This window comes from Macaca mulatta, chromosome 17 (assembly GCF_049350105.2).
Source record: "Macaca mulatta isolate MMU2019108-1 chromosome 17, T2T-MMU8v2.0, whole genome shotgun sequence".
NCBI lineage: Eukaryota > Metazoa > Chordata > Mammalia > Primates > Cercopithecidae > Macaca > Macaca mulatta.
The window spans coordinates 78,682,834-78,709,096 of record NC_133422.1 but is presented as its reverse complement, the minus strand read 5'-3'; the positions used below and the strand labels follow the sequence as shown (position 1 = coordinate 78,709,096).

At 36.2% G+C, this 26,263-nt stretch overlaps 1 protein-coding gene across 2 annotated transcripts; it reads left to right on the top strand.

Annotated features, from left to right (window-relative positions):
- Positions 1-20,821: 20,821 nt before the first annotated feature.
- Positions 20,822-25,637, top strand: SLITRK1 (SLIT and NTRK like family member 1). 2 transcript variants are annotated; one of them, XM_015121196.3, is made up of 2 exons: positions 20,822-21,321; positions 21,780-25,092. In XM_015121196.3, the coding sequence occupies exon 2, from the start codon at positions 21,833-21,835 to the stop codon at positions 23,921-23,923; it is 2,091 nt and encodes a 696-aa protein (XP_014976682.1). In that variant the 5' UTR covers positions 20,822-21,321; positions 21,780-21,832; the 3' UTR covers positions 23,924-25,092.
- Positions 25,638-26,263: the final 626 nt, after the last annotated feature.

Below are 26,263 nucleotides of genomic sequence, written 5' to 3'. Positions count from 1 at the left end.
ATAATTAAATTTTACATGATATGTTACTGTATTAGGCTGCACAAAATAGGGTTTTTTAAAAATCCCTATAATCAGAAAAATACTATAAAACATAGATTTCCTTTCTGAGCATGCTTTATTACTAGTAATTTCTGCTAATTTTTCACTTGGCTTTGTTTGACATTGCTGGTGCTTTAGTTTTAAAGTTAAAAACCAGATGTAGTGGCCACACACCTGTAATCCCAGCTGCTTGGGAGGCTGAGGTGCAAGGATTGCTTTGAGTCCAGGAGAAAAAGACCAGACTGGGCAACATACTGATATACCCCTCTCAAAAAAGGAAGAAAATTTAAAAAGTTAGATACATGAATTATTGAGTGAGTATTAGATGTGTAACAAGGCTTCTAGTATAAATTTATATTCACATGTATTAAAGGATATACATATTTCTAGATAAATATTCAAATTTTTTCACAATGAAATTGAGAGTTGCATATGCTGTGGTGCCCTGGTGAGGGCAGCAAAATATTCAGCCTGATTTCATTTGAATTAAAAAAAAAATTTAATTGACAGTAATTGTATATATAGAATACAATGTGGTGTCTTGATATGTGTATACATTGTGGAATAATTAAATCAAGCTACATATCCATCACTTCATATACTTACCATTTTTTATGGTGAGAATATTTCAAATGTACTAAAGCAGTTTTGAAATATGCAATACATTATTTTTAACAATAGTCACCATACTGTTACAGATCTCAAACACTTATTTCTGCTATCTATGTGAATCTATGTACCATTTACCATCAGCTCTGTATTTCATCCCTGCTACCCTACCCTAGCTTTTGGTAAGCATCATTCTAATTTCTGCGTCTATGAGATCAACATTTTTAAGATTCTATATACAAGCGAAATAATGGAATATTTGCCTTTCTGTACCTGGCTTCTTTCACCTGGAATAATGTCCTACAGACTCATCCATGTTGTCACAAATGACAGAATTCTCCTTTTGTAAGGCTGAGTAGTATTCCATTGTGTATGTACCTCAGATATTCTTTGTTCATTCATCCCTTGATAGACACTCTAGTCAATTCAAAATTTTGCCATTGTAAATAATGCTTCAGTGAATAAGAGAGTACAGATGTCTCTTCAACATACTGATTTCTATTTATTTGGATATACACCTAGAACTGTGATTGCTGGATCATATGGCAGTTTTACTTTTAGTTTTTGAGGAACCTAATTACATTTTGATTTTAAAAGGCAGATACTCTTCTGTACAAACTACAGGCTATTGGAAAATCTGAACTGTAGCTCTTTAGTCCAAAAGAAAGCATTCCCAGAAAAACAACTGTATTTCATATCAGAACAATTACTGTATCATTATTGTTTTCTAAATCAGAGTAGCTGTATTCTCGAATTCAGTCATTCATTCTTCACCAGCATTAATATATCACAGTTACAGACCTACCAGAAACCTTAGGAATCACCTAATATAAACTCAAAAGATGTGAATATATCTGTAGTTGGTATCTAGAAAAAATGTACACTGTTAGTAGTTCTGGAAAAAAATGCAGTAGTTCATATGTTGCGTGCATGCTTTCTAATCTTTTTCCTTTTTATTTTATTATTATTTTTTTTTTGTGAGACAGAGTCTTGCTCTGTCACCAAGGCTGCATGAAGAAACTTAAGTTCAAACTCACATTATTGGAGTTTCCACTGTGACAAAATTGAAGTGGCTTTAGAAATCTGAAATGAAAACTTAACATTTCAGTCTTTTTAGTGATGTGCTCTATGTTTCTAGTTACATCAATAGTATAATAATTTGTGGAAAGCACCCCCCACCCAGTGAAAATATTTCAAGGAGCTCAGGGCATGTCTCTTGCTATCTTCCTATTTGCTGTTTTAAGAAGTGATTTTCATATATGTTTAACTGATACCATAATTTTGAACATCAATAAGTCAGCTGTCCATAGTTGTGGCTCCCATATCAGTTAAACCAACTTTGAATGGAGAAATATTTTGAAAAGTAAAAATAAACAATAATACAACAATAAGTACTAACAAAAATTTAAAAATACTTTTAGTATAGCAACTATTTCCACTGCATTAGTTATTACAAGAAATTTAGAAGTGATTTAAAGAACATGGGAGGATGTGCATAGGTTATATGCAAAAACTATGGCATTTTATATGAGGTACTTGAGCATAGGTGGATTTTGGTATCTTCGGGGGACCACTCTTCCACAGATAAGGAGGGACAGCTGCATATACTTCTAGTTGATAAAGCTCAGAAATTACAAATTCATCCTATTCTCTGAGCCACTAAACAAAAAAGGAATTAGTGGTGTCGTATCTTATTTGACACATAGAATTACAAATTTGATATTGGTGATATATTTTATTTTGGAGACTCAAAGAATAAATATATACTGTGAACCTACTAAAAGTGAGTGCAAAACATAATTCAATTTTAAAGTACATACAGCCTAAGCAAGAAAATCAGTTAATGGTATGTTATAAATTAAGAAAACTATATGTTGAAATGTTTGGTATTTGGGAATTTATAATTTGTAGACAAATGAGAAGCAAAGACATACAGCAAAAAAGAAGTTCAAATAAGTTAATTTCATGTTGTAATTATCATCCATTTATTCATTTGAAAATTTATTTATTTTATTTTTTACTTTTATTTTTTTTTCGAGATGGAGTCTCGCTCTGTCACCCAGGCTGGAGTGCAGTGGCACAGTATCTGCTCACTACAACCTCCGCAGTGATTCAAGTGATTCTCCCAGGTTCAAACGATTCTCCTGCCTCAGTCTTTGGAGTAACTCAGACTACAGGCACCTGCCACGACGCCCAGCTAATTTTTGTATTTGTAGTAGAGACGGGGTTTTGCCAAATTTGCCAGGTTGGTCTCGATCTCCTGGCCTCAGGTGATCCGCCCGCCTCTGCCTCCCGAAGTGCTGGGATTACAGGCGTCCGGCCTTATTTGAAAATTTATTTTGGTTATCTACTTTGTTTAAGTTATGTATTCTCATTCCCTGTAGGCAATGTCTGGGGAAGATATATAGTGGTTAGAAGGTAAATTGATGTGAGTAAAATCAGAATTAAAGAACTTACGTAGATGTACTTTCCAGGGCTTTACTCTTCTCCTTAAAGTTATTAGACAGCCTTTGTCTCTGACTTTCCTCCTGTTTTGCTCCATTTCTAATGCTTTTCTCTCGTTTTTAAGTTTTCAGCTGTGATACTACTCAAATGGTATCAGTTTTATTTACCCAAAGAGCTAGTATTTAGTGTGAGTAGCACATATATAAGGTGATGTATCACATACTAATTTGAAAGTATAACTTCCAATCTATAGTCAGTAAATGAATCTTGTTATTGTGCTTCATACAATGTACCAACTACATTATTATTTTTAACACTGGTGTGTGTATGTATGTGTGTATGTGTGTGTGTGTGTATATATATATATTCATACATACACATAAATTCAAAGTTTACAATGTGTAATGTGAGATGGTACCTACATATAATAGAAGCTTGACTATGATGAGACTGGTAGGGAAATGTGCCATATGAATTCTACTAAGTTTACACTTAGGTTTATTAGAGAACAAGCATTAAAAAGGGGCCATCCTTTTGCAGAATTTTCTATGGGTCTAATGTTTGGTTTTTACACTCCTCTAACATGTTTCCATCATAATCTTAACAACTATCAGACCTTTTGATAAAAATACTGTTTGGAGAATCAGATGAAGATTCTAGGTATACATTTGGGTTTTGCTCAGCCGACTTCCTATAGTTTTTCCTTTTAAATTATTTTACAAACAGCCAAAAGCAAGTAAAATAATGGTGCACTTAGATAGCTAAGATACAGTGATTTATAGTTGATAAAGCTTCATTATGTACATCAATTCTCTAATCCTCATAACATACACAGGAGTTAGGTAGGGCATGATTAAAGTGAGTTGTGCATCTTTTATTTTTCGAGCTACAAAGAGTGATTGTATTTATTTTTAAGCATTAATTAGTATCCTTTGGAATCTAAGTTCCTCCACCTATTTCAATTATGTTTGGCATATTTTCTACCTCAAGTTTTTACTAAGTTTAGAGAATTGTTAACCTTAATTTTTGTAATTTTTAAATCTTGTAGCTCAATAGTTGGCTAACATTGAAAACCTCTCTTTCCTTCTTTTCTTCATATTTTTCTCTGTTTTTCTTTTTGTTTTAAAATTTATTTTAATTGAGACATAAAATTATATATATTTATTGTGTCTAATATGTTATTTTGAAATATGTAGACATTGTAAAATGATTAAATGTAGCTAATTGACAAATGCATTACTTCACCTACTCATTATTTTTGGACAGTGGATGAGAAAACTTAAAATTTACTCCCTTAACAATATTTAAGAATACAATACATTGTTATGAACTATAGTCACCATTCTGTGCAATATATCTTTTGTACTTATCTTTCCTATCTATCTGAAGTTTTGTATCCTTTGACTAACATCTCAAACTTCCTTCCACCAATTAATAATAAATAAATAAGGAAGCCTGGCCAACATGGTGAAATCTCATCTCAAATGAAAAATACAAAAATTAGCCTGGAGTGGTGATGCACGCCTGTAATCCCAGCTACTCAGGAGGCTGAGGCAGGGGAATCACTTGAACCCTGGAGGCGGAGGTTGCGGTGAGCTGAGACTGCGCCACTGCACTCCAATCTGGGTGACAGACTGAGACTCTGTCTCTAAATAAATAAATAATATATTTTAAAAGAAATAACAAGAGCCCAATCTAAGCACTGTTTTGCATAGAATATAAATATTTCCTCTAGAGTATTATCTTTGAAGACCTGGACGTGTATTTCACCTTGTTCTACATGTGAAATAGTTCAAATTTACCATCATTCATTGTACAATTATGAGCATTTTTAAGCTTCTTAACCTTTTATTTAAAAGATAGAGTAATAGATATATAATACTATTTGAAGAAAGTTCCTAAAGCATATGGGGTCCATTTATATTTCTGGACGATGAACATTGTGAACATGGATTACATCAGATAATTAAAGAGTTCTATGCAGATTATTGGATCTTGGCAACCTATACATTCTTTGAGCACAGTGGTGCTAATTGACTGAAAAAATACTACGAAAACAGTCTTACAAACTCATGTGGGCCAGGCGCGATGGCTCATGCCTGTAATCCCAGCACTTTGAGAGGCTGAGGCAGACAGATCATGAGGTCAGGAGTTCAAGACCAGCCTGGCCAATATAGTGAAACCCCATCTCTACTAAAAGTACAAAAAAATTAGCCAGGCATGGTGGTGGGCACCCATAATCCCAGCTCCTTGGGAGGCTGAGGCAAGGAGAATCACTTGAACCTGGGAGGCAGAGGTTGCAATGAGCCAAAATCACACCACTGCACTTCAGCCTGGGCGTGACAGTCTAAGACTCTGTCTCATAAAAACAAAACAAAACAAAAAAAACTCATGTGTTTGCTCTATGGAGATAATATAGCTTCCATAATATTGACATATCTCAGTGTCTTTTATATGAAAGCCTACATTGAAGACATCTTTCTAAATTCAGTGCCTTTAAAAACATTTTGTTTTCCTAAGAAAACTACAGGTTTCCTCCTAATATTATGAAGCAACTCCCAATGTAGCATTTTATTTTCAGAATTTGGCCACTTTCCAAAGGATATTTAAAAATGTCCTGCACCCCATGTACATTTTATAAATGGAGATACACTATTTTGAAAGGTAAAATGTGTTTGGTTAAAAAGGAGGGGGCATGAGCTGGGGTGATTAATAACTTACAAGCACTTTTTTAAAATTATGCCATCCTTACTGGCAGAGTGTGAAAAAAGAAAATACCATAATTCTATGAATTTGGCATCTTGTGAGTAGAAATATGGAATACAACTTACATATAAGCATGCCCTTTTAAAGTAGCAAAAGTGCAAAAGTGGTATTTCCCATTTTTACTTCAGACACCATAATACTCAGGTGTAAACCTGTAGCCACATTAAAATGGCTCTAAGGACCTTATGGTCTGCAGGTTGGGTGCTGATAGCCTTTTCCAATTTGTAGTTTCCCTAAGAATGTGGTTAGACTATACTTATATTTTGTTACCTTATTGTATGCACTTCCTATAAACTACCTCAAATCCTTTGTGGAACTAGACATGCTCTTAATTAATTGCCTAATTCTGTGCAGCTGCACTGTGCCATGCCCTCTGCCAGATGCTGGAAATACAAAGATAAACATGACATAATCCCTTTTTTCAAGTTGAAAATCCAGCCAATGTAACTCCCATTTTTGTGACACTTTGGAATAGCAAACTCTTCCACATTATCATATTTGGTATACACACATGGGAAATTTACAAAGTGCTTTAGGAGTATGTTTACTCTTTCTGGGCACTGAACTGAAACAATTATTTTTTTCAAAAATAGATCCACTGGGAAGATCTAGCTAATGTGTGAATACTCAAATCTGAATAGATTCTGTGACAATAACTATAATTTTGGTGATGTTGCTGTTTTTTTGCTTCTAAAGTGTCATTGGCTTTTCATTTTCATGAAGCAAAATGCATGCATCGTGATGAAAATCTGAGACTCTGATATGTGTGTGTGTGTGTGTGTGTATATATATATAAATGCCGATTAGGCACTAGTTCTTCATAGCTTTGAGAAGGAAGTGGCATGACCTCATGTGGAATAAAATGCCAAGAACCTAGAGGCAATGATCGGAGTATAACTTGATAGCATATTAAGAAAAATCTCAATGAATTTATATTGTTGAATCTTTAAGAACTTAAATATTGTAAATATCAAAAGCAAAATTTAATGTCCACTTACAAAATAATAGTGAGATATGTGTGCATATATATAAATAATTGTTTAATTTTTTATACAAAATAGAAGTAGAATATGACTATGTATCTGAGTGCTCTCTGTGGTTTATTTGGTTTTAATTTGAAATTTTATTTTAAAACAAAGCTATTCACTCTACCACTCTTTTGGCTTCACTCCCTTTTACCTCGTTGGTGAAGGAGGGATTCCTGTTCTTGGCTTCCAGGGATGGCCAAACACATGAGACCTAACTGGAAAAATAACATTGACAGTAGTTTGTTAGCCACATACACACACATCCTGGAGGAGGACACCGCTTGCTATGCAGAAACACAGGGAGGTTGCACTCGAGAACAGAATGAACAAGCAAGCAGAAGCTGGGGGAAGTGCATTTGTAGTAGTAATAGAGGATGTGCTGACCCCAGGTTTCCTCATAAGAATGTTAGTTGCTTGTTTGAATAATTTCAGACTGGCAGGGAAAGGAAACATATTAGGTTTTGGATGACATGGAGTGCAACTAGTCTGGCTGATAGGGGATCTAGTGGTGAGCCTTTCCCACTGGGTGGTGAGCCTTTCCCACTGGGTAAGGGACATACCTAGAAACAGCCAGAGATCTCACAGTTAGACCTTTGAGACTCTGTGAAGTCAAGAATGTCAAGTCAGCACAAAAACTTTGAAGCCTTATATTACATTTATAACACCAGGTCTATTTTTGAAAGCCTTCTATTATGAAGAATTGCTCAAGAGATATCCCAAATAGTTATAAAGCAGATTCTGAAAAGGAGCAGTCCCTTTCTTTCCACAGAAACCATGGACATTAATATAGGTATAGAAATTTAAAAAAAAATAGTGTAGAAATAATGGAAAGGTGATTAGGGTGCCAGTCTAAATGTGTTTCTGTCATACCCATAATCATAATAAATTAGTTATGGGTATTCATTATGGGTTGCTGCTAATCTTAAAAAACATGTCAAAAATATAGACAAACAACCATGATTTATTAAAATTCCTAGTGTTAATTTTAAAATACAAATGAGTTGAAAATGCATTGCCAACAGAAAAAAGGTAGCATAATAATTTGCCATTCTTTAAGTATGCTAACATATCTAATATTCTCTGATTTTTAAATTTAAGGTAAATTAGAAAGTAAAAAATGCTTTGGCCTTTTAAACATTCTTTTGCAGTGAAGCTTAATGAGTATCTAGGTAATCTAAATCAAATATATAATATAAGAAATGCAACATGTTAGTTAAGGCTTATGAGGGTAGTTACGAATAAAATCAAGGTGTTATTTCATAGTCATATAATATGTATGAAAGTTAACTGAAATTACTTTAATATTTTATAGTTTCCTTCTCATTTAAGTATGATTTTTATAAATTTATAAAATATTTCTATATTAAATAAATCAAGTCTTCTGATTTAAATAACAGATATGATATTGGATTTTTTACATCTGAAATGTTTTTTGTTTTTTTTTCCTATAGATTCAGATTTCAAAGTGGTAAAATCAGGTACCACTTTTTGTACTCACTCTTTTTTATTTGACATTGAATCCCCACTTTGTTTTTCTTGATTAAATGATGTTATACAATAAACCTAGAGTGTGTATAATAGCACTATTTGTGAACAGGCCCAAAATGATCTATATATGTTTTTATTATTCATAACAGTGCTATTCTACAGAGTTATTTTAGCTTCCTTAAATTATCAAGTGAAACTCATTATTTAATATAGTATATTTATCCTAGGGAAACATTTTAAAGTATTTCTCAAAAAGTAATACCATTGAAAATTAATATTTGCCACCACCAACTCACATTTTAACAGTCAATTTTTGTCAAATATTGGATAGATATCCACATAAAATTATCTCCAATAAATGGGCAAGTGATAACAATTATAGATACTTTAAAGTCATTTGTTTCTTCAAAATGTTATTAACACACTGTTACATAAAAGCCTGTTGCTGGACAAGTCTTCCATTTTGGGCTGTCAGGCTCATTTACAAGCTTCTGCTGTTGTTTTGCCAATAATGCAATAATGCTGTCTTGCCCTAAGAAGACTTTCACCTAGCAGCATATTAACACAGGATTTAAGAAGAAGGGACCAGAGGAGATTGCAGTGCAGCAAACTGTTTGCCAGAGGTATGTGTGCTGATGTTAGTTGTAATAGGCCAAAGTGGAATTAAAGAAAAAACAAAATTAAAGAAAAAGTCTCCTTTTAACAAAGATTAGGGGAGCTGTTTCAACATCTTTTGACTGACATTTTTGCAGATGTTTAAGTCCTATGAGCTGAACTACAATTTATGGAAACAAAAGTTAGCACCTGGTGATTTTTCTTTGAGACATCTCGTTGAGATAAGACATTTGATTTTGAGTTTTCAAGACCACCTCAGAGACAAAGTGCCATTCAGTATCTCCTAATGCTATTAACATATTTTGTGGCTGGTAATATTTCAGCAAGTCTTCCTTCAACAATATCATGAATAGTAAATAAGTGACTAAACTGTGGTAAAATCTGTAGGAATAAACCATACATTCTCAATGGGGATTATATCACCCACAAGGGGAACAGTTTGAGTGGTGGCATCTTAGCTATTACAATGGTTTGTGGTCCTCCAAAGCACCATATAGTACATAAACAGTTATCTCTGGTGTGAAAGTTTCCCTTGGGAAGTTAGGAAAAAAAATTGCTAAAAGGGCTGCTGGGGTGAAGGAATGAAGATAGAATAAAGTTTTTGAGAGATAATGGTATGAAACCCATTCATTTAAGATTTGAAGCCATATACTTTGTTTACTTAGAATTAACACATCCAGTAAAAGGCAAAACTTGGCTGAATTGGTAAATTTGCAAATGAAATAGTAATCCTAATGTGGCAGTAAATAATCTTCTTCTGAATAGTTGCCTAATGATGTTGTAACATTAAAAAAACTGAAAACAATTATACTTTATAAAAGTTAAATATGTTATTATCACTGATTATTTTTATATTACTTTGGTCAAAGTAAATAAACGATAAAACTTACAAGCAAAGTTACAGGTTTTTTGTGTTTTATGTTTTAATTAATGTATTCATTTTCAATTTCAGAAGGAGTAAAACGTGGGGGAATTATTATCAAAATATTTTAAAATTCAGCTTGATAAAAAAAAGTGTAGAAGAGTATATTAAAACATCCCTTCAAATGAACATGAGAATTAAAATAAACAGATTTATTTTGTATTAATTTAATTATTGTTTTATACTTAATTTTTTTATTATACTTTAAGTTCTAGGGTACATGTGCACAATGTGCAGGTTTGTTACATATGTATACACGTGCCATGTTAGTTTGCTGCACCCATTAACTCGTCATTTACATTAGGTATCTCTCCTAATGCTATCTCTCCCCCCGCCCACCCCATGGCCGATCCCAGTGTGTGATGTTCCCCGCCCTGTGTCCAAATGTTCTCATTGTTCAATTCCCACCTATGAGTGAGAACATGTGGTGTTTGGTTTTCTGTCCTTGTGATAGCTCTCTCATAATGATGGTTTCCAGCTTCATCCATGTCCCTACAAAGGACATGAACTCATCCTTTTTTATGGCTGCATAGTATTCCACGGTGGTTTTATACTTAATTTTTAAATCATAGAGACAATATTTGCAATTTCTGGTAGTGATGTTCTTCAATAACAATTATTTTTATGCAGGTTGTATGCTAATAAACAAGCAATTTAAGGTAGCAAAAGTCACAAATGTTACAAATAACCAATTTAACTAAACGCAGCTAGAATAAAATAATATGCGGTCAGTCTAATGATATGTAAAAATCAATGGCTATGTACAATAAGCCCAAAGTCCTTTTAGAAACCTACTGAAAAATAACACTTTGCTAAATTTGTTCTCTTCAAGTAAAACTATTATACCAAAAACTTCATGTAAGAAAACATTAAGTTACACTATGAGTTTTAGAATGTAAATGTAGTATCTGTTTTATACAATTACTTTTAACGTAACTATTCAACTAGTAAACTTACTTTAAAGATGTTATGCATATTTTCACTATATTTGCAATTTATATGCTGATATATTTTCCATGCTAGTGAATGGATTTTTTTTTAGAGTGATAATTTCAAGCTATGCCATATTGGAAAACGGATTGAAGGGAGTAAAAAAAAAAAATAGGGAGGCAGAGAATGTTACATAGACAATGACAAAGAATAGAAGTCATCCATTATTATATATAGAAGCTTATTTCTCAAAAATGAGTTACTATGTCAATTTTATTGAAAAAACAAATGAATCTAAAGATTTAGTTACCTTTAAAAATCATTCTAATAAGAAGCAAGTTGAAACAGAAAACCACATTTCAGAAAACACACACATATGTGCATTTACATATATGTATGTGTGCATACTTATATTGTGCAAATCAGCTACTAGATAAAAGCTGACATCCTAGGTTTCACTGTAGCTATGTTGAAGGGAAAGGCTTTGGGCAATGCAAAATATTCTAGGAAAAGTATACCTTACTGTGATTTAGTTATGAACTTCAGCTTGAAATAACTGGAAACTGAGTATGTGTTGTACTTTTAAGATAAACCCATGTACCAAGCTATATTTAAAAATAGAAATAAATGACTACGATAGAGATGATTGTCCAAGAGGAAATAGGAACCTAGCTAGCTAGTCCAGCTGCAGGGACACAGATACAGGCTGAATGGCATTAAACTTAAAACTGAACTTGACTTCTGGTCATGAATCTCAATGCCACCCTCAAAGTGATGCTCTGAGTTTTCAAATATGATTACAAAATTTAAATTTGTTTTCTCCTGTGTATTCACAATAATATTATAAAACTCTGAAACATCATGGTCTCAGATTTAGCCCTAGTTACCCACTTTTTGGTATGTCTTTAATAAGCTAGCATTTGAAAAAGGATTGACGGAATTTGCTGGGGACAGTGGCAATTTTTACATGAGAAGAGGTTCTAGTGGGTACATTAGTTATCAATACTTTCCTTCAGAGCGTCCCATGCAGAGTTTCCTCTTGAAATGTGATTTCAACCTCGAAGATAAACCCTGTGTTGAGAGAGATGTTGAATTACGAATTATTCTCAGCACAATAATTCCCAACTCTAAAATTCAGCCTAAGATAAAACTTAATTTATGAAGTTTCCATTTATAAAAGGTTAGTTTGGGTCATCTTACATTCCAATGGGGAGGATAGAAAATAAATTCTCAGACTATGTAGAGCTTTAGCACATTTTTAAATAAAAAGTCATTGAATAATATGCTATTTGCACTACTTCGGGTTTTCATACATTCTTAAATCTCTTACAACTTTCTGTAAAACGAGTCCTTACCTTAATATATACATAAATCTGTCTGGATTTCCCCATTCTCTTTTCATTTCTTGGCTTCCAGCAGCTCTTCTTAAAATATGAATAAATTAATTACTTTTCTAATATTCGTTGAAGGTTATGAACACATATTTCAACAACAACCACAAATAGAGGTAAAATATGCTGTGTTCTTTAATTCTTATCATAGACATAAATGCTGCCCAACTTATACTTACTTTGAGGCAAGAAATCTGTTAATTATATAGCTTCAAACATGAATGATTCATGTCCAAATATGTTCTAGAAACAGGCATGATCAGAATCTGAATTTACAATTTAGGTTTTTTAATCCTATTTTTAAATTACCTAGAATATACTAGCTAGTACACTATTTATATCATCTTCATTTACATGTTACAAAAGGGAGAGATGTCCTCATTGTTAGGTATACAATATAATTAATTTATTGTATGAATGTGGAAACTTTATAAAGAAAAATTTTGTGTTATCAATATTTACTACTACAACAACCAGCATGAACCAAAACTTTTCTGGGAAAACAGGCATGCAGGGTCACCCTAGTCACATTTTAAGTCAGCCAGATTTTCTGATTTATTCAATCAGAAAAGACATTTTGTAAAAGGAAACTGGATGGCTCAAAGAATCTCTGGAAAGACCGGAGAAAACTAAGTTGGGTAGATGGACAGGAAAAAAAAATGGTACTCTAATCAGAATTGGCTGAAATTATGCCATAGGATGGTGCTGCTAATGCTCAAACCTGTGGGAAACCAGAATGCAACATCGCCCCCCTCTGTCCTGGACCCTGAGAACAAGTATGCTGGAAACCATTGCCACTACTATGCTGGGAACTCCACCTTCCTGCCATTGCTACTTCTAGTAGAGGTATCCTTCTATTCCTCTTCCCTGGTGTCACTAGTTCTCATTTCAAAATCCAGGTATGTGAGTCCAGTTGGCCAAGCCAAGTCATGATTTACTCTGGCCACCATGAGACCTGGAAAAATGACTAATATTTTCATCTTTTATAATAGTTTATATGGTTTAGCTTTAAACAAGACTTAAAAGGTGAGAAATTGATCAATATTAGGAATAAGATAATATTTCCCCATATGAAAAGTGTACATATGAAAAGTGTACATCAAAGTATGATTTCTTAAGTTTCACGCCAACGCCTATTGTATTTTCACTGTTCCAGGAAACTGCTCATGTGTAATAATGCTTCCTCACAACCTAATGATTGCCGTAAGGGTAAGAACAGCTAATTTTTAACTAATTAGAAAATATGTAGTTTATACTTTAATAATATTTATTAGGCATACAATACAATTAATTCATTGCACGAATGTGGAAACTTTATAAACTAAAATTGTGTGTTATCAATATTTACTACTATAACAGCAAGCATAAACTAAAATTTTCTGAGAAAACAGGCATGCATGGTCACCCTACTCACATTAGCCTTTGTCCTTGGACAATTCAAAATGTCCACAGGATTCCCCTTTTTTTATATTGTTATCAAAATTAATTACTAGTATACAGTGCTTTATAGAAATCTTTAAAAGGATGGTGTTGACCTTTTTATTAGCCAATTAGACACATGTAACTTACATGATGTGATTTAACTGCCATTACTAAAAGGTATCCACCTCTGTTAAATGTATCTCTCTACCTAATCTGCAATAGTGCATGTGATTATATCTTTAGAGATTTATTCTGGTTTTGCATTTTACATTTTTTGCACACAGTAGGCATTATATGATATATTTGTATCTTGTCTGTATGTGTGTGCCTTTGTCTGTGTAATAGATAAATAAATAAATGATTTTTAACATTATTCCTTTCCTGGAAACTGACAAAACAGTGTATGGGTATAATACTTGCTTTTTTTTTTTTTTTTTTTGACAGAGCAAAGGGTCTTGCTCTGTCACCCAGGCTGGAGTGCAGTAGCTCAATCTCAGCTCACTGCAACCTTTGCCTCCCGAGTTTGAGCGATTCTTCTGCCTCAGCCTCCTGAGCAGCTGGGACTACAGGTGTGCACCTTCACGCCCTGCTAAATTTTTGGTAGAGCCGGGGTTTCACCATATTGACCAGGCTGGTCTTGAACTCCTGACATCATGATCCACCTGCCTCAGACTCCCAAAGTGTTGGGATTACAGGCATAAGTTACCACTCCCGGCCCAGAACATGGGTATAATACGTTTTTCCATCGTATGAAACCTCTCAAAGAAACACATCAAATTTTGGTTTGAAATAAGTCCCAAGAAAAATACAATAATAAATACAACAAATATAATAATGTAACCAATGGGATAGAAAGAGAAATAAAGAGAGTAAAGTCTTTAATGGGAGAAAAATAAGATAATTTAGCCCCTTTGAGATTGTGTCATGGCTCTGAAAGGATTAACAGAATAGCAAATAATATTTTTATTTTTATACATTTTATAAATCCAATCAATAACCTAGACTTAACCTCACTGGGTCTTTAGATTAATGGTTTTTAATAATTTATATTCACAAGAGTTAATTTTATATTTACTTCCTTTTTCAAAAACAGGAATACATTCCTATCATTAGCATCATCATAAATTATTGGTTGTTGACCAGGTGCATTGTACTGTAATAACTCTTTGGGATATACAAAATGTATATCTCATTTTCTAGATAAAAAATTATAAATATATGCATAATAATACATAATAAAATATATCAAGGGCTACCGAAATAATTCATAGATTGCATCACTTTCCCAAATCCCTGGTTTGTGAATATACCTTGCCTCTGAGCCTTTTTACCCTTGTGATCTGTTCCACAAAGTTTATCACTATCTCACATACTGCCTTATTTCTGCTGGAGTGTACATCATACCATCTTTTGTGCCTGGTACACTGCTGGGTGTTAGATATTAAAAGATAAAAAATCTTATCCCTCTCTTCAAGAATGTTATACTTTATTGAAAACTCAGTCTTTTAAATAACTTATTTTTTTGAAGAAAAAAAGGAATGCAAAATTTAATAGTTGTTCTGCTGAATACCTTAAGGTGAAATGCAGTGAAATGTATAGGTGGCTTTGTCTGGAAATGATCCACAGAAGTGATATTAAACAAAAACATGTCTTAAAAGTTGAAGAAAAATAACAAAGACAATGTACTCAATAAATAATCAGAAATTGAACTGTGTTTGCTCAAGTAAGTGGATAAGCATTGGCTTCACTTTAATGGTACGGAATGATTTGAAAATATGTTAGTGGGGTGTGGTGGCAAGCTTGTAGTCCCAATACTTTGGGAGGCTGAGGCAGACGGATCAGCTGAGGTCAGGAATTCAAGACCAGCCTGGCCAACATGGTGAAAACCCGTCTCTACAACAATACAAAAATTATCCAGGCATGATGGTGGGTGTCTGTAATCCCAGCTACTTGGGAGGCTGAGGCAGGAGAATCGCTTGAACCCAGGAGGTGGAGGTTGCAGTGAGCTGAAATCATGCCTTTGCATGAATGAATAAATCCATTCCTGGATTAATGGATTCAGGGATTATCTCAGGAGTAGGACTAGTAGCTTAATAATAAGATGACTTGACTTGAGATAGCACATCAGTTCCCTGGACATGTGATACCTACATTGCCTCAGAAGTCTTCAGAGTTCCTGCCAGCAAGAAGGCCCTCACTAGATGCATCCTCTTTGACCATGAACTCCTCAGCCTTCATAACAGTAGAAAATAAATTTATTTTATTTATATATTACTCCGTTTTAGGTATTCTGTTATACACAACACAAAACAGATTAAGAATTCTAATTCCAGGAACCTATAATAAGAAAATAAATAATGATGTAAACATTGATTTATGTTTAAGTTGGTTCTTTGCTGCATTATTTATGAGAGTAAAATTCTAGAAAGAACTAAATATCCTATGGTAAAATTAGTCCTATGAATTATTTTGTGTCATACAAGGAATTAAGTCTCTAATAGTAGAACATGTTTAATAACATTAAAACTTTTCACAAATAAATGTTAAGTACAAAAAGCATGTTAAAAGTATATGTATATTTTTACAGCAGTAATCTCTGTGGATTTCAACTTTTTTTGTTGTTTTCTGTGTTTCCTAAAACCTATATAAGTAACATGTATTTCATTATCTTACAATATAATATATACTTTATAGGAAACACAGACTTTTTCTACTCTGTGTGATTATCTGCAAGGTCTTGTGAATATATAGAAAAGAGTAAAACAAGTGCTCAACAAATATATACTTAAGCATCAATTAATATAATAAACAATTGTGGAAATATAGATCCTTCTTATACTTGTAGTGTATGTAGTACAGTGTGATATATAGCTAAGAGTATTACCCTTACTGGGCAAAACTTTGGTTGCCTTATTCATGTTAAATAACAAAAATAATAAATTAGAATTTCTGAATATATAAAATTATATTTTGATCAATATTCTTTCCGATAAGCCCAATATAAGATTTATTACAAAAATAAGACTATATGAGAAACTCAGTTTTACTCCAAATAGCCAAACTTATGGCCCAAAGTAATAAAAAACATAAAGTGATGTGAACATAGGACAGTGATACTTTAAGCCACAAAAGAAAACGGTACGTGCATTTTGACATGTTTTACTGAGATTGCTATTTCTTTGATGAGAAATAAAAGTTGCTAAGTTATAAAAAGTGATATACTATTAAAGAAATATTGTAAAAATATTGTATTAACTTCACCTTCAGTAATTGTGTAATATTTTCATTATCTTAGCACCCAATTCCTAGAATGTTACAATCTACAAAAATAAAATATGAAAATATGTGTGAGAATCTTACATTCTAAGCATATTTGTTTATAGGTACAATTGATTTGTAACCCTCTTGTAGTTTACAATTATTATCTCAAGATGAAAAAATTCACAATGACCCCTTTATCTTATGACAGTAGTAGATTAAACTCAGGACCAATGAATTCTCTCCCCCAGTGGTTATACTGTTTATTACTGGTTTCAAATCATAGCAAATATTAAATATGGTAACAATTATCCTGAGTTCAAATGTGAAAAGTCTAAGGAAAGCAAGAGACACTAGGTCTGTTGTAAAATCATTTTTAAAATGTTTTGGATTCAGAAAAAAAGAATGTGAAGGGATCAAAAAAATCAGAAACTATAATATATACTAGTATATGTTAAATATACTAGTAAGGAAACTGATCCACAGAAAGCTTAACCAGAGTCATAAATGGCATTGTATTATATATTAAGAACAAAGAGAGACTTAGTAGAGTGAAAGCTTAGCTCAGGAGTCTGTAGCTTTGTTACCATAACAAAATCAACTGATGTTTTTTAATCTTGGTAAATTACTCAGTGTTACTCAGCCTCAGTTTCCACATCCATAAAATAGGATCAATTTGACTATTAACCAACAAGTTATCTATAGTTCTCTGCAATAAAAAGTGTTGTGGATGGGGGAAGAGTAAAGATAGACTTCCTATATGTAATTTTGTATTTGTTTAAAAAGTATCACTTTTACAGTTAAAAATTAGAACAGTAATTTTTAAAGTTATTGTGAAGATTAAATAAACTGAACAAAAAATGTTTGTTATAAATTCTACTTTTTCATTTTAAAAATGTAGTACATATGTGGAAATATCTATAAATTTGATGCCATTTGGGAAAAAATGGATAATTAACTGACAAATTTCTTCTTAATCTGAAAACATTCTTTATTGAACAATCAACATGCAACTTTTCTTGTTTGCGAGGAGAACTTGTTTGATGAAGAATAGAAATGTGTGAACATTTAATGACACAACTGAAATCTTTCTGGCCACAGCCAGGAAATTAAACTATAGCCCTGAACAAATATTATCAATCATCATCATCATCTGGAATATCCTTTATCTCCAGCTACTGAGATTATCTGTTGAGAGGCAAGGCAACTGAAGGAGTTCACTTGAGCTCAAATAGATAGTGTGGAACCCTTTTAAGAAGAATTCATGCCTAAGAAATATTCCCCTAAGGTATTAGAAATGTTTAGATCACATATAAATCCCTTATATTTTTATTCTCCACCAATACATTTATTGTTTAACTTGAATAGTTAGGCTTTGAAGTTGTAGACATGGTTTTCTAGACTGTTTTATGTCTCTAAAATGTATTTATTATGAAAATACTTTAAAATTATGATAGCTACTATAGAGGGTGCATTTCAATAGACTTGCATGTGTACCTCTATATTTTGCTTGCAAGTTTGTACTGGAGATCTTCATATAGGAGGTATAATCTCAATCTTTTCTTCTCAGGTTTAGTTGCTCATCTGGGAACTACCACACTTTTTTCTTAGAGAGCAGAGATAAGAAATTATTTGAAGAGGATATAATTTTTAAAATGTTGTAAGGTACGAAGAGAATATAATTTAAAAGATGCTGTAAGGTACCTGAATGGGAGAATCCTAATTGTAAATTTTCTATTGTGATTGGTGTGGTAAGAGGAAAGAAGAAATAAGGGATTAGAGAAAGAGAGAGTTTAAAGGGTGAAGAGGAGAATGAAATCTGAATACAAACTGTAGGTTATCTAAATTCATTTAAACCAACTTAAATATGTTTTTGGAGTCTCTTCACATAAAGATAATATTCTGCAAGTTGAAAAAAGCAGGTAACCTTTTAAGCTTAAAAATGTGGATTTTAGATGATTGTTCTTTCTAAACAGCCAGCATTTTTCTCTTTTTCTTGAATCTTGCCTATCCCTATCAATCACCAACACCATAAGGCTGGTTTCCTTTATCAGAGTGGTTTCTTGGGCCAAGATATTTTAGACCTGAGTCCTATTTAAGAAGAGACAGAAAAATTATTTCCTTCAGTTGAACTCCTTCACATCTGCAGTTCTCAACTGCATAGCATTTCTTTAGCATAATGGTTTCAGATTGATTAAGGTCTTTTTTTTCACTCTCTATATGTGGTAATGGGTCAAATTAAATGAGAACAGAGTTATTTCAGAAGTGTATCATGATGTCTAAAAAAGATCTCTCTAGTGTACACACATGCACACACACACAAACACACTCATGCATGCACATACACACACACACTGAGATGTCTTCATCCCCCACCTCCCTTCACTGAATTTCACCAGAGGAATATAACAAAAATATTTTGTCATATGAAAACATTATGTATAGATATTTTCCCCACCCACCTAGAAATTAGCTTCTGACCCAGAAAAAAAAAAAAAAAAAATCTTGTAAGTAAACATCTTTAAGACCTTCCTTAGCGTTGGGAATTTTCCCAACCCCGATCCTTTCCCCTAAATTTTTACTCCCCATCTTTCTCAAAATACACACTTCGTAGAACATTTGCTCTTTTGCACAAATTATTAACAGGCTTGTAGCAGCTGTCCAACTTGCAAAAGACCTAGTTAAAAAGGCAAGTGGTGTAAACATATCCTCTCTGCATAGAATGAAGAAAGGGCCAAACAGTAACTCTATTTAAAAGACATAAAAATTTCAAATCTTAGAATTATCTATAAATATTTTGGGACGTATTGATGGAAAAGGTGTCGACTCTGAAAGGAAAAGTCAGCAAAACAGGCTTCACGGAAGCAGCACGTTCACGTTTCCTTGCCTCCTGGAAGGTGATATTACTGGATTTTTATAAGCTCTGAGTTTGGAATCTGGTGTTTCCTTCACTGGAAAAAGCCTGAGCTTCGTGTTTCCCCAGCATCAGTGACCCAACAAGCATCTGCGCGAGGAGGAGCTGCCGGCTACCTGCAGATAGCGTTCGCGCTGAGCTTTAGAGTCCAGAGATTTCTGTCTCCTCCTCTCAAAATGCAACTGGTTATTTACTTGTAAATATTTAAATTAGTTCAAACTGATGTGGAAACTTTGTCAATGGGGTGTGTGTGTGTGCGTGCGTGTAGTGTGCGCGCCCCTGCCTGCCAGTGGGTTTTTAACAGCACTCACAAATCATCTTGGGATTTTGCCCTGCCCCCTCCCTTCTTTTCCGGTTCTCAGTTAAAGCTTTCGGGACTGGAATCAAGGACTTAAGCGTGCATTGTGTTTCACCCTCCAGAGTTAAATAACATTCAAGAAATATCATCAAAGAACCTAACTCTCAATGATCAACTTGACTAAATTTCTGCAAGTTTTAAAAACTATATGCCTAATTTATATACCTTGCAACAAAAAATTCATACTCAATTAGATATTATGTAACATATATGTTCCGAAAGCCACTTTCAACATACCAAAAAAAAAATGTTTCAAAGACATCAAATAGCATAAAACACTGTGCCGCAGAGAAGGAAGAAATGCATTTAAAGCACTGATGAAAATGGCGTGCAGTATAATTACCTCAAATTGCTGTTCGCTTGACACCCTGACACTAATTTTATTCAAGCCATTGGGAAATAAATGTTTTAAAAGCACTCCTTTCCGAATGGTGGAGCTGGTGGGGGCTGTGAGCTCGTTAAGGAAAGGAAAGGGTAAAGTTTCCAGCACGCAAAAAGAATCAAATAATCCATTTAAAATAAGCGTCTATGTAGATCGTCAGCCTTTTATGCCCACATTTTTAACGCTTGCCCTGTACGTGGATTGATTTTTTTTTTCTTTCAGCATTCCTTAGCCAGATGGATTTTTGCTACTGCAGATCAGCAGAGGGTGTCAGATCTTTCAGAGTGCACCAGGCTGGAACGAGCAGAGCTTCTTAGCAACTCTCTTCTCCGCCCCCCTCCCCTCATTCTCGCGCTCTCTTCCTCCCTCAGACAACTCGCCCCCCGCCCTCCGCCCCCCTCCACGTAATTCCGAAAGAGCAGAAGAAAGAGAAGGAGAACAGGAAAAGAAGAGCTAGTAAGCTAGAGCGAGAGCACAGAAAAAAAAAAGAAAAAAGAAAAAAGAAAAGCCTTAAGAGGACCGAAGGGGAGGAAAGGAAAAGGATGGACAACCACAAAACGCAGCGATTGCGGAAATTTTCCAGCGCCATTGGCTGGGCAGCGTGAGTCCTTCGGTCGGGCGTGATTTCAGCACCGGGGGGACTGGACAGCACCTCGGGGGGACTTCTGGGCAACCCGCAACCACTGCAAGAACTCCACCAGCATCCTCAACAACAGAAGCCGCGGAAAACCCTGCTTTGTATCAGAGAGGCAAGGTCAGTCCGACGCACAGCCATGCACAGGCAGTGCGCCTGTACTACGCTGCAAACCCTCTGCTTGTTTCTCTAACATGCACTTGCTTCTAATTACTAGCATTGTTTCATTTCTGATCAGTGAGGATCAGTAGATGAGATTCTGTAAGGGTGTACTTTTAATTTATATGTATATATTTAACTTCTTTTGCTGTTATTTTTAAAGGGTTGTGGGGGAGTGGGGTTTTTTCCCTACTTTTTTTTTTTTTTTTTTTTTTTTTTTTTTTTTTTTTTTGCTTGCCTTGCACTACGTGCCTGGATAGTTTGTGGATATAATTATTGACTGGCGTCTGGGCTATTGCAGTGCGGGGGGGTTAGGGAGGAAGGAATCCACCCCCACCCCCCCAAACCCTTTTCTTCTCCTTTCCTGGGTTCGGACATTGGAGCACTAAATGAACTTGAATTGTGTCTGTGGCGAGCAGGATGGTCGCTGTTACTTTGTGATGAGATCGGGGATGAATTGCTCGCTTTAAAAATGCTGCTTTGGATTCTGTTGCTGGAGACGTCTCTTTGTTTTGCCGCTGGAAACGTTACAGGGGACGTTTGCAAAGAGAAGATCTGTTCCTGCAATGAGATAGAAGGGGACCTACACGTAGACTGTGAAAAAAAAGGCTTCACAAGTCTGCAGCGTTTCACTGCCCCGACTTCCCAGTTTTACCATTTATTTCTGCATGGCAATTCCCTCACTCGACTTTTCCCTAATGAGTTCGCTAACTTTTATAATGCGGTTAGTTTGCACATGGAAAACAATGGCTTGCATGAAATCGTTCCGGGGGCTTTTCTGGGGCTGCAGCTGGTGAAAAGGCTGCACATCAACAACAACAAGATCAAGTCTTTTCGAAAGCAGACTTTTCTGGGGCTGGATGATCTGGAATATCTCCAGGCTGATTTTAATTTATTACGAGATATAGACCCGGGGGCCTTCCAGGACTTGAACAAGCTGGAGGTGCTCATTTTAAATGACAATCTCATCAGCACCCTACCTGCCAATGTGTTCCAGTATGTGCCCATCACTCACCTCGACCTCCGGGGTAACAGGCTGAAAACGCTGCCCTATGAGGAGGTCTTGGAGCAAATCCCTGGTATTGCGGAGATCCTCCTAGAGGATAACCCTTGGGACTGCACCTGTGATCTGCTCTCCCTGAAAGAATGGCTGGAAAACATTCCCAAGAATGCCCTGATCGGCCGAGTGGTCTGCGAAGCCCCCACCAGACTGCAGGGTAAAGACCTCAATGAAACCACCGAACAGGACTTGTGTCCTTTGAAAAACCGAGTGGATTCTAGTCTCCCGGCACCCCCTGCCCAAGAAGAGACCTTTGCTCCTGGCCCCCTGCCAACCCCTTTCAAGACAAATGGGCAAGAAGATCATGCCACCCCAGGGTCTGCTCCAAACGGAGGTACAAAGATCCCAGGCAACTGGCAGATCAAAATCAGACCGACAGCAGCGATAGCGACGGGTAGCGCCAGAAACAAACCCTTAGCTAACAGTTTGCCCTGCCCTGGGGGCTGCAGCTGCGACCACATCCCAGGGTCGGGTTTAAAGATGAACTGCAACAACCGGAACGTGAGCAGCTTGGCTGATTTGAAGCCCAAGCTCTCTAACGTGCAGGAGCTTTTCCTACGAGATAACAAGATCCACAGCATCCGAAAATCGCACTTTGTGGATTACAAGAACCTCATTCTGTTGGATCTGGGCAACAATAACATCGCTACTGTAGAGAACAACACTTTCAAGAACCTTTTGGACCTCAGGTGGCTATATATGGATAGCAATTACCTGGACACGCTGTCCCGGGAGAAATTCGCGGGGCTGCAAAACCTAGAGTACCTGAACGTGGAGTACAACGCGATCCAGCTCATCTTCCCGGGCACTTTCAATGCCATGCCCAAACTGAGGATCCTCATTCTCAACAACAACCTGCTGAGATCCCTGCCTGTGGACGTGTTCGCTGGGGTCTCGCTCTCTAAACTCAGCCTGCACAACAATTACTTCATGTACCTCCCGGTGGCAGGGGTGCTGGACCAGTTAACCTCCATCATCCAGATAGACCTCCACGGAAACCCCTGGGAGTGCTCCTGCACCATTGTGCCTTTCAAGCAATGGGCAGAACGCTTGGGTTCCGAAGTGCTGATGAGCGACCTCAAGTGTGAGACGCCGGTGAACTTCTTTAGAAAGGATTTCATGCTCCTCTCCAATGACGAGATCTGCCCCCAGCTGTACGCTAGGATCTCGCCCACGTTAACTTCGCACAGTAAAAACAGCACTGGGTTGGCGGAGACCGGGACGCACTCCAACTCCTACCTAGACACCAGCAGGGTGTCCATCTCGGTGTTGGTCCCAGGACTGCTGCTGGTGTTTGTCACCTCCGCCTTCACCGTGGTGGGCATGCTCGTGTTTATCCTGAGGAACCGAAAGCGGTCCAAGAGACGAGATGCCAACTCCTCCGCGTCCGAGATTAATTCCCTACAGACAGTCTGTGACTCTTCCTACTGGCACAATGGGCCTTACAACGCAGATGGGGCCCACAGAGTGTATGACTGTGGCTCTCACTCGCTCTCAGACTAAGACCCCAACCCCGATAGGGGAGGGCAGAGGGAAGGCGATACGTCCTCCCCCGCCGCAGGCACCCCCCCAGGGGGCTGGAGGGGCGTATACCCAAATCCATCAGCCTGAATGGGCATAAGTAGATAAATAACTGTGAGTTCGCACAACCGAAAGGGGCTGACCCCTTACTTAGCTCCCTCCTGGAAACAAAGAGCAGACTGTGGCGAGCTGGGAGAGCGCAGCCAGCTCGCTCTTTGCTGATAGCCCTTTTTGACAGAAAGCCCAGCACGACCCTGCTGGAAGAACTGACAGTGCCCTCGCCCTCGGCCCCAGGGCCTGTGGGGTTGGATGCCACGGTTCTATACATATATACATATATCTACATCTATATAGAGAGATAGATATCTATTTTTCCCCTGTGGATTAGCCCCGTGATGGCTCCCTGTTGGCTACGCAGGGATGGGCAGTTGCACGAAGGCATGAATGTATTGTAAATAAGTAACTCTGACTTCTGACAAAAATCAAAAAGTGCTGCATGGCTCGCATGGAATCCACGCGCTCCAGGGACTCTGCCCGCCCCCGCGACTGGAGACGGCATCTCCTTCACAGCACCCACCCTCTTACCTGATAAGTTCCATCGTATCAAACTTTCTATAAACAAAATACAGTATAATCAGAAAGTGCCATTTCGCCATTATTTGTGATCGGTAGGCAGTTCAGAGCATACGTTAACTGAAAAAAAAATGTAAAGGTTTTATTTAAGACATTTGCATGGCTAGTCATCGTCCATTTTATGAGTTAACAATGTATTTTGTTGAGGGAAGTTTTTAGGGGTTGTTTTGGGTTCTTTTATTTTGATGGTGATGTTTTATTTTATTTTATTTTTTTCAGGGGGATTTTTTTAATACATATCCAATAATGCCTTCCATCTGAATGTAAAATAAGTACCCATGATTTCTATTATAGTATCAGTGTAATTATTTAAAAAATGATTTTGAGGCAGTTAAGCATGACCAATTAATGTCACTCTAGTGCTTAGGCTGCGATCCTATGGTAGCAATTCTGTGCTGGTATAAATCTTACTTATAAAGTAGGAAAAAAGAACCGAGGAAGCACGTGAAACTTACTAATTTTATTCGAGGATTTTATAATGGCATATTTTTTCAGTATTAAAGTGAAAATGTTTTCAACTCTGGGTCCTTACCTTTTTCCAGCTTCATATTTGCAAGTGGTAAATTGGATTTGCGGTGGAAGAGACAGGGGAGGGAAACGGTTGGGGGTAGATCCCTTCCTGAGCTCCATTAAGGCTCTTTCTCTAATCGCCTTACTTAGCTTTTTACCCTTTAAGTAGCTCCTCTTCCCTCGCCACCACCCTCCACCCCACCCCCACCTTCGCTCAGACTTTACCGGCTTTCCCCAGTCCATAAAGGTCTTGCCCCAACATACACGCCTTCGTTTTGTCCCCTCTCCAAATGCAGCAGTGAATCCCTTTATTAATACTGGAAATCCCTCACTGCTGCTTTTGTTGGTGCTGCCCACACTGCAGATATTAAGGATGTTAGGAGAGATTTGATTTAATTGACTCTGCCTAGATCGGTCTCATTAAACAGAGTGAAGATTTCATTGGTCAGCACTCCTCAATGAAAGACAGACCTAATGACTGGCATTTGAGATGCTGCTGGCATTTTGAATTCAACATCTGCTGAAAACGGTAAAACTAATTAGTGCCCACCCACCCTCCCCGCCCCAGCAACTGCATATTGAAATTTGTTAAAGCACTCATCTTTATGGAAATTAATCATTATCTTAAAGAAGTGTTTCTGTCCCATCATCCGGATTTCTGGTTGTGGCCCAGCAATTAACAAAAACAGCATTCAACTGTTTGAATTTTTTGAACCAATGTAACTCTGGCCTCAATCATATTCCTCTGGGATTTCTAAACAACAGTTAAGCTACAAAAACCAAACAAAATCACACATATTGATGGAGTCTGCATTCCACCACATATCCACCCTTGAGAAGTATGTCAAGAGACTGCAGACTATAGATTTTTTTTAAATATAGGATTATAAATCAGCTACTGAAAGACCCCAGAGCAGTTGTAAGTAGATCTGCCATCTAGAACTCATATTCTAAAGGGAAGTGATTTCCCAGAACAGTAATGTTCTGGAATATGTATTATTTATTTTAACACTTTTTTAATAAAATCTTTATTATAAACCATGACTATTCCTAAGGACATTCATCATTTTCTCTCTTGATTCTTTTGTTTGTGGACTGCATTTCATGACAGTAAACCTGCAACCTACTCCCCTCTGACAGATATTATGGGTTGTTTTCTATTTATTAATTTCTCACAGG

Coding starts and splice junctions, on each gene's coding strand:
- SLITRK1 (XM_015121196.3), top strand. CDS start 21,833: ATGCTGCTTTGGATTCTGTTGCTGGAGACGTCTCTTTGTTTTGCCGCT.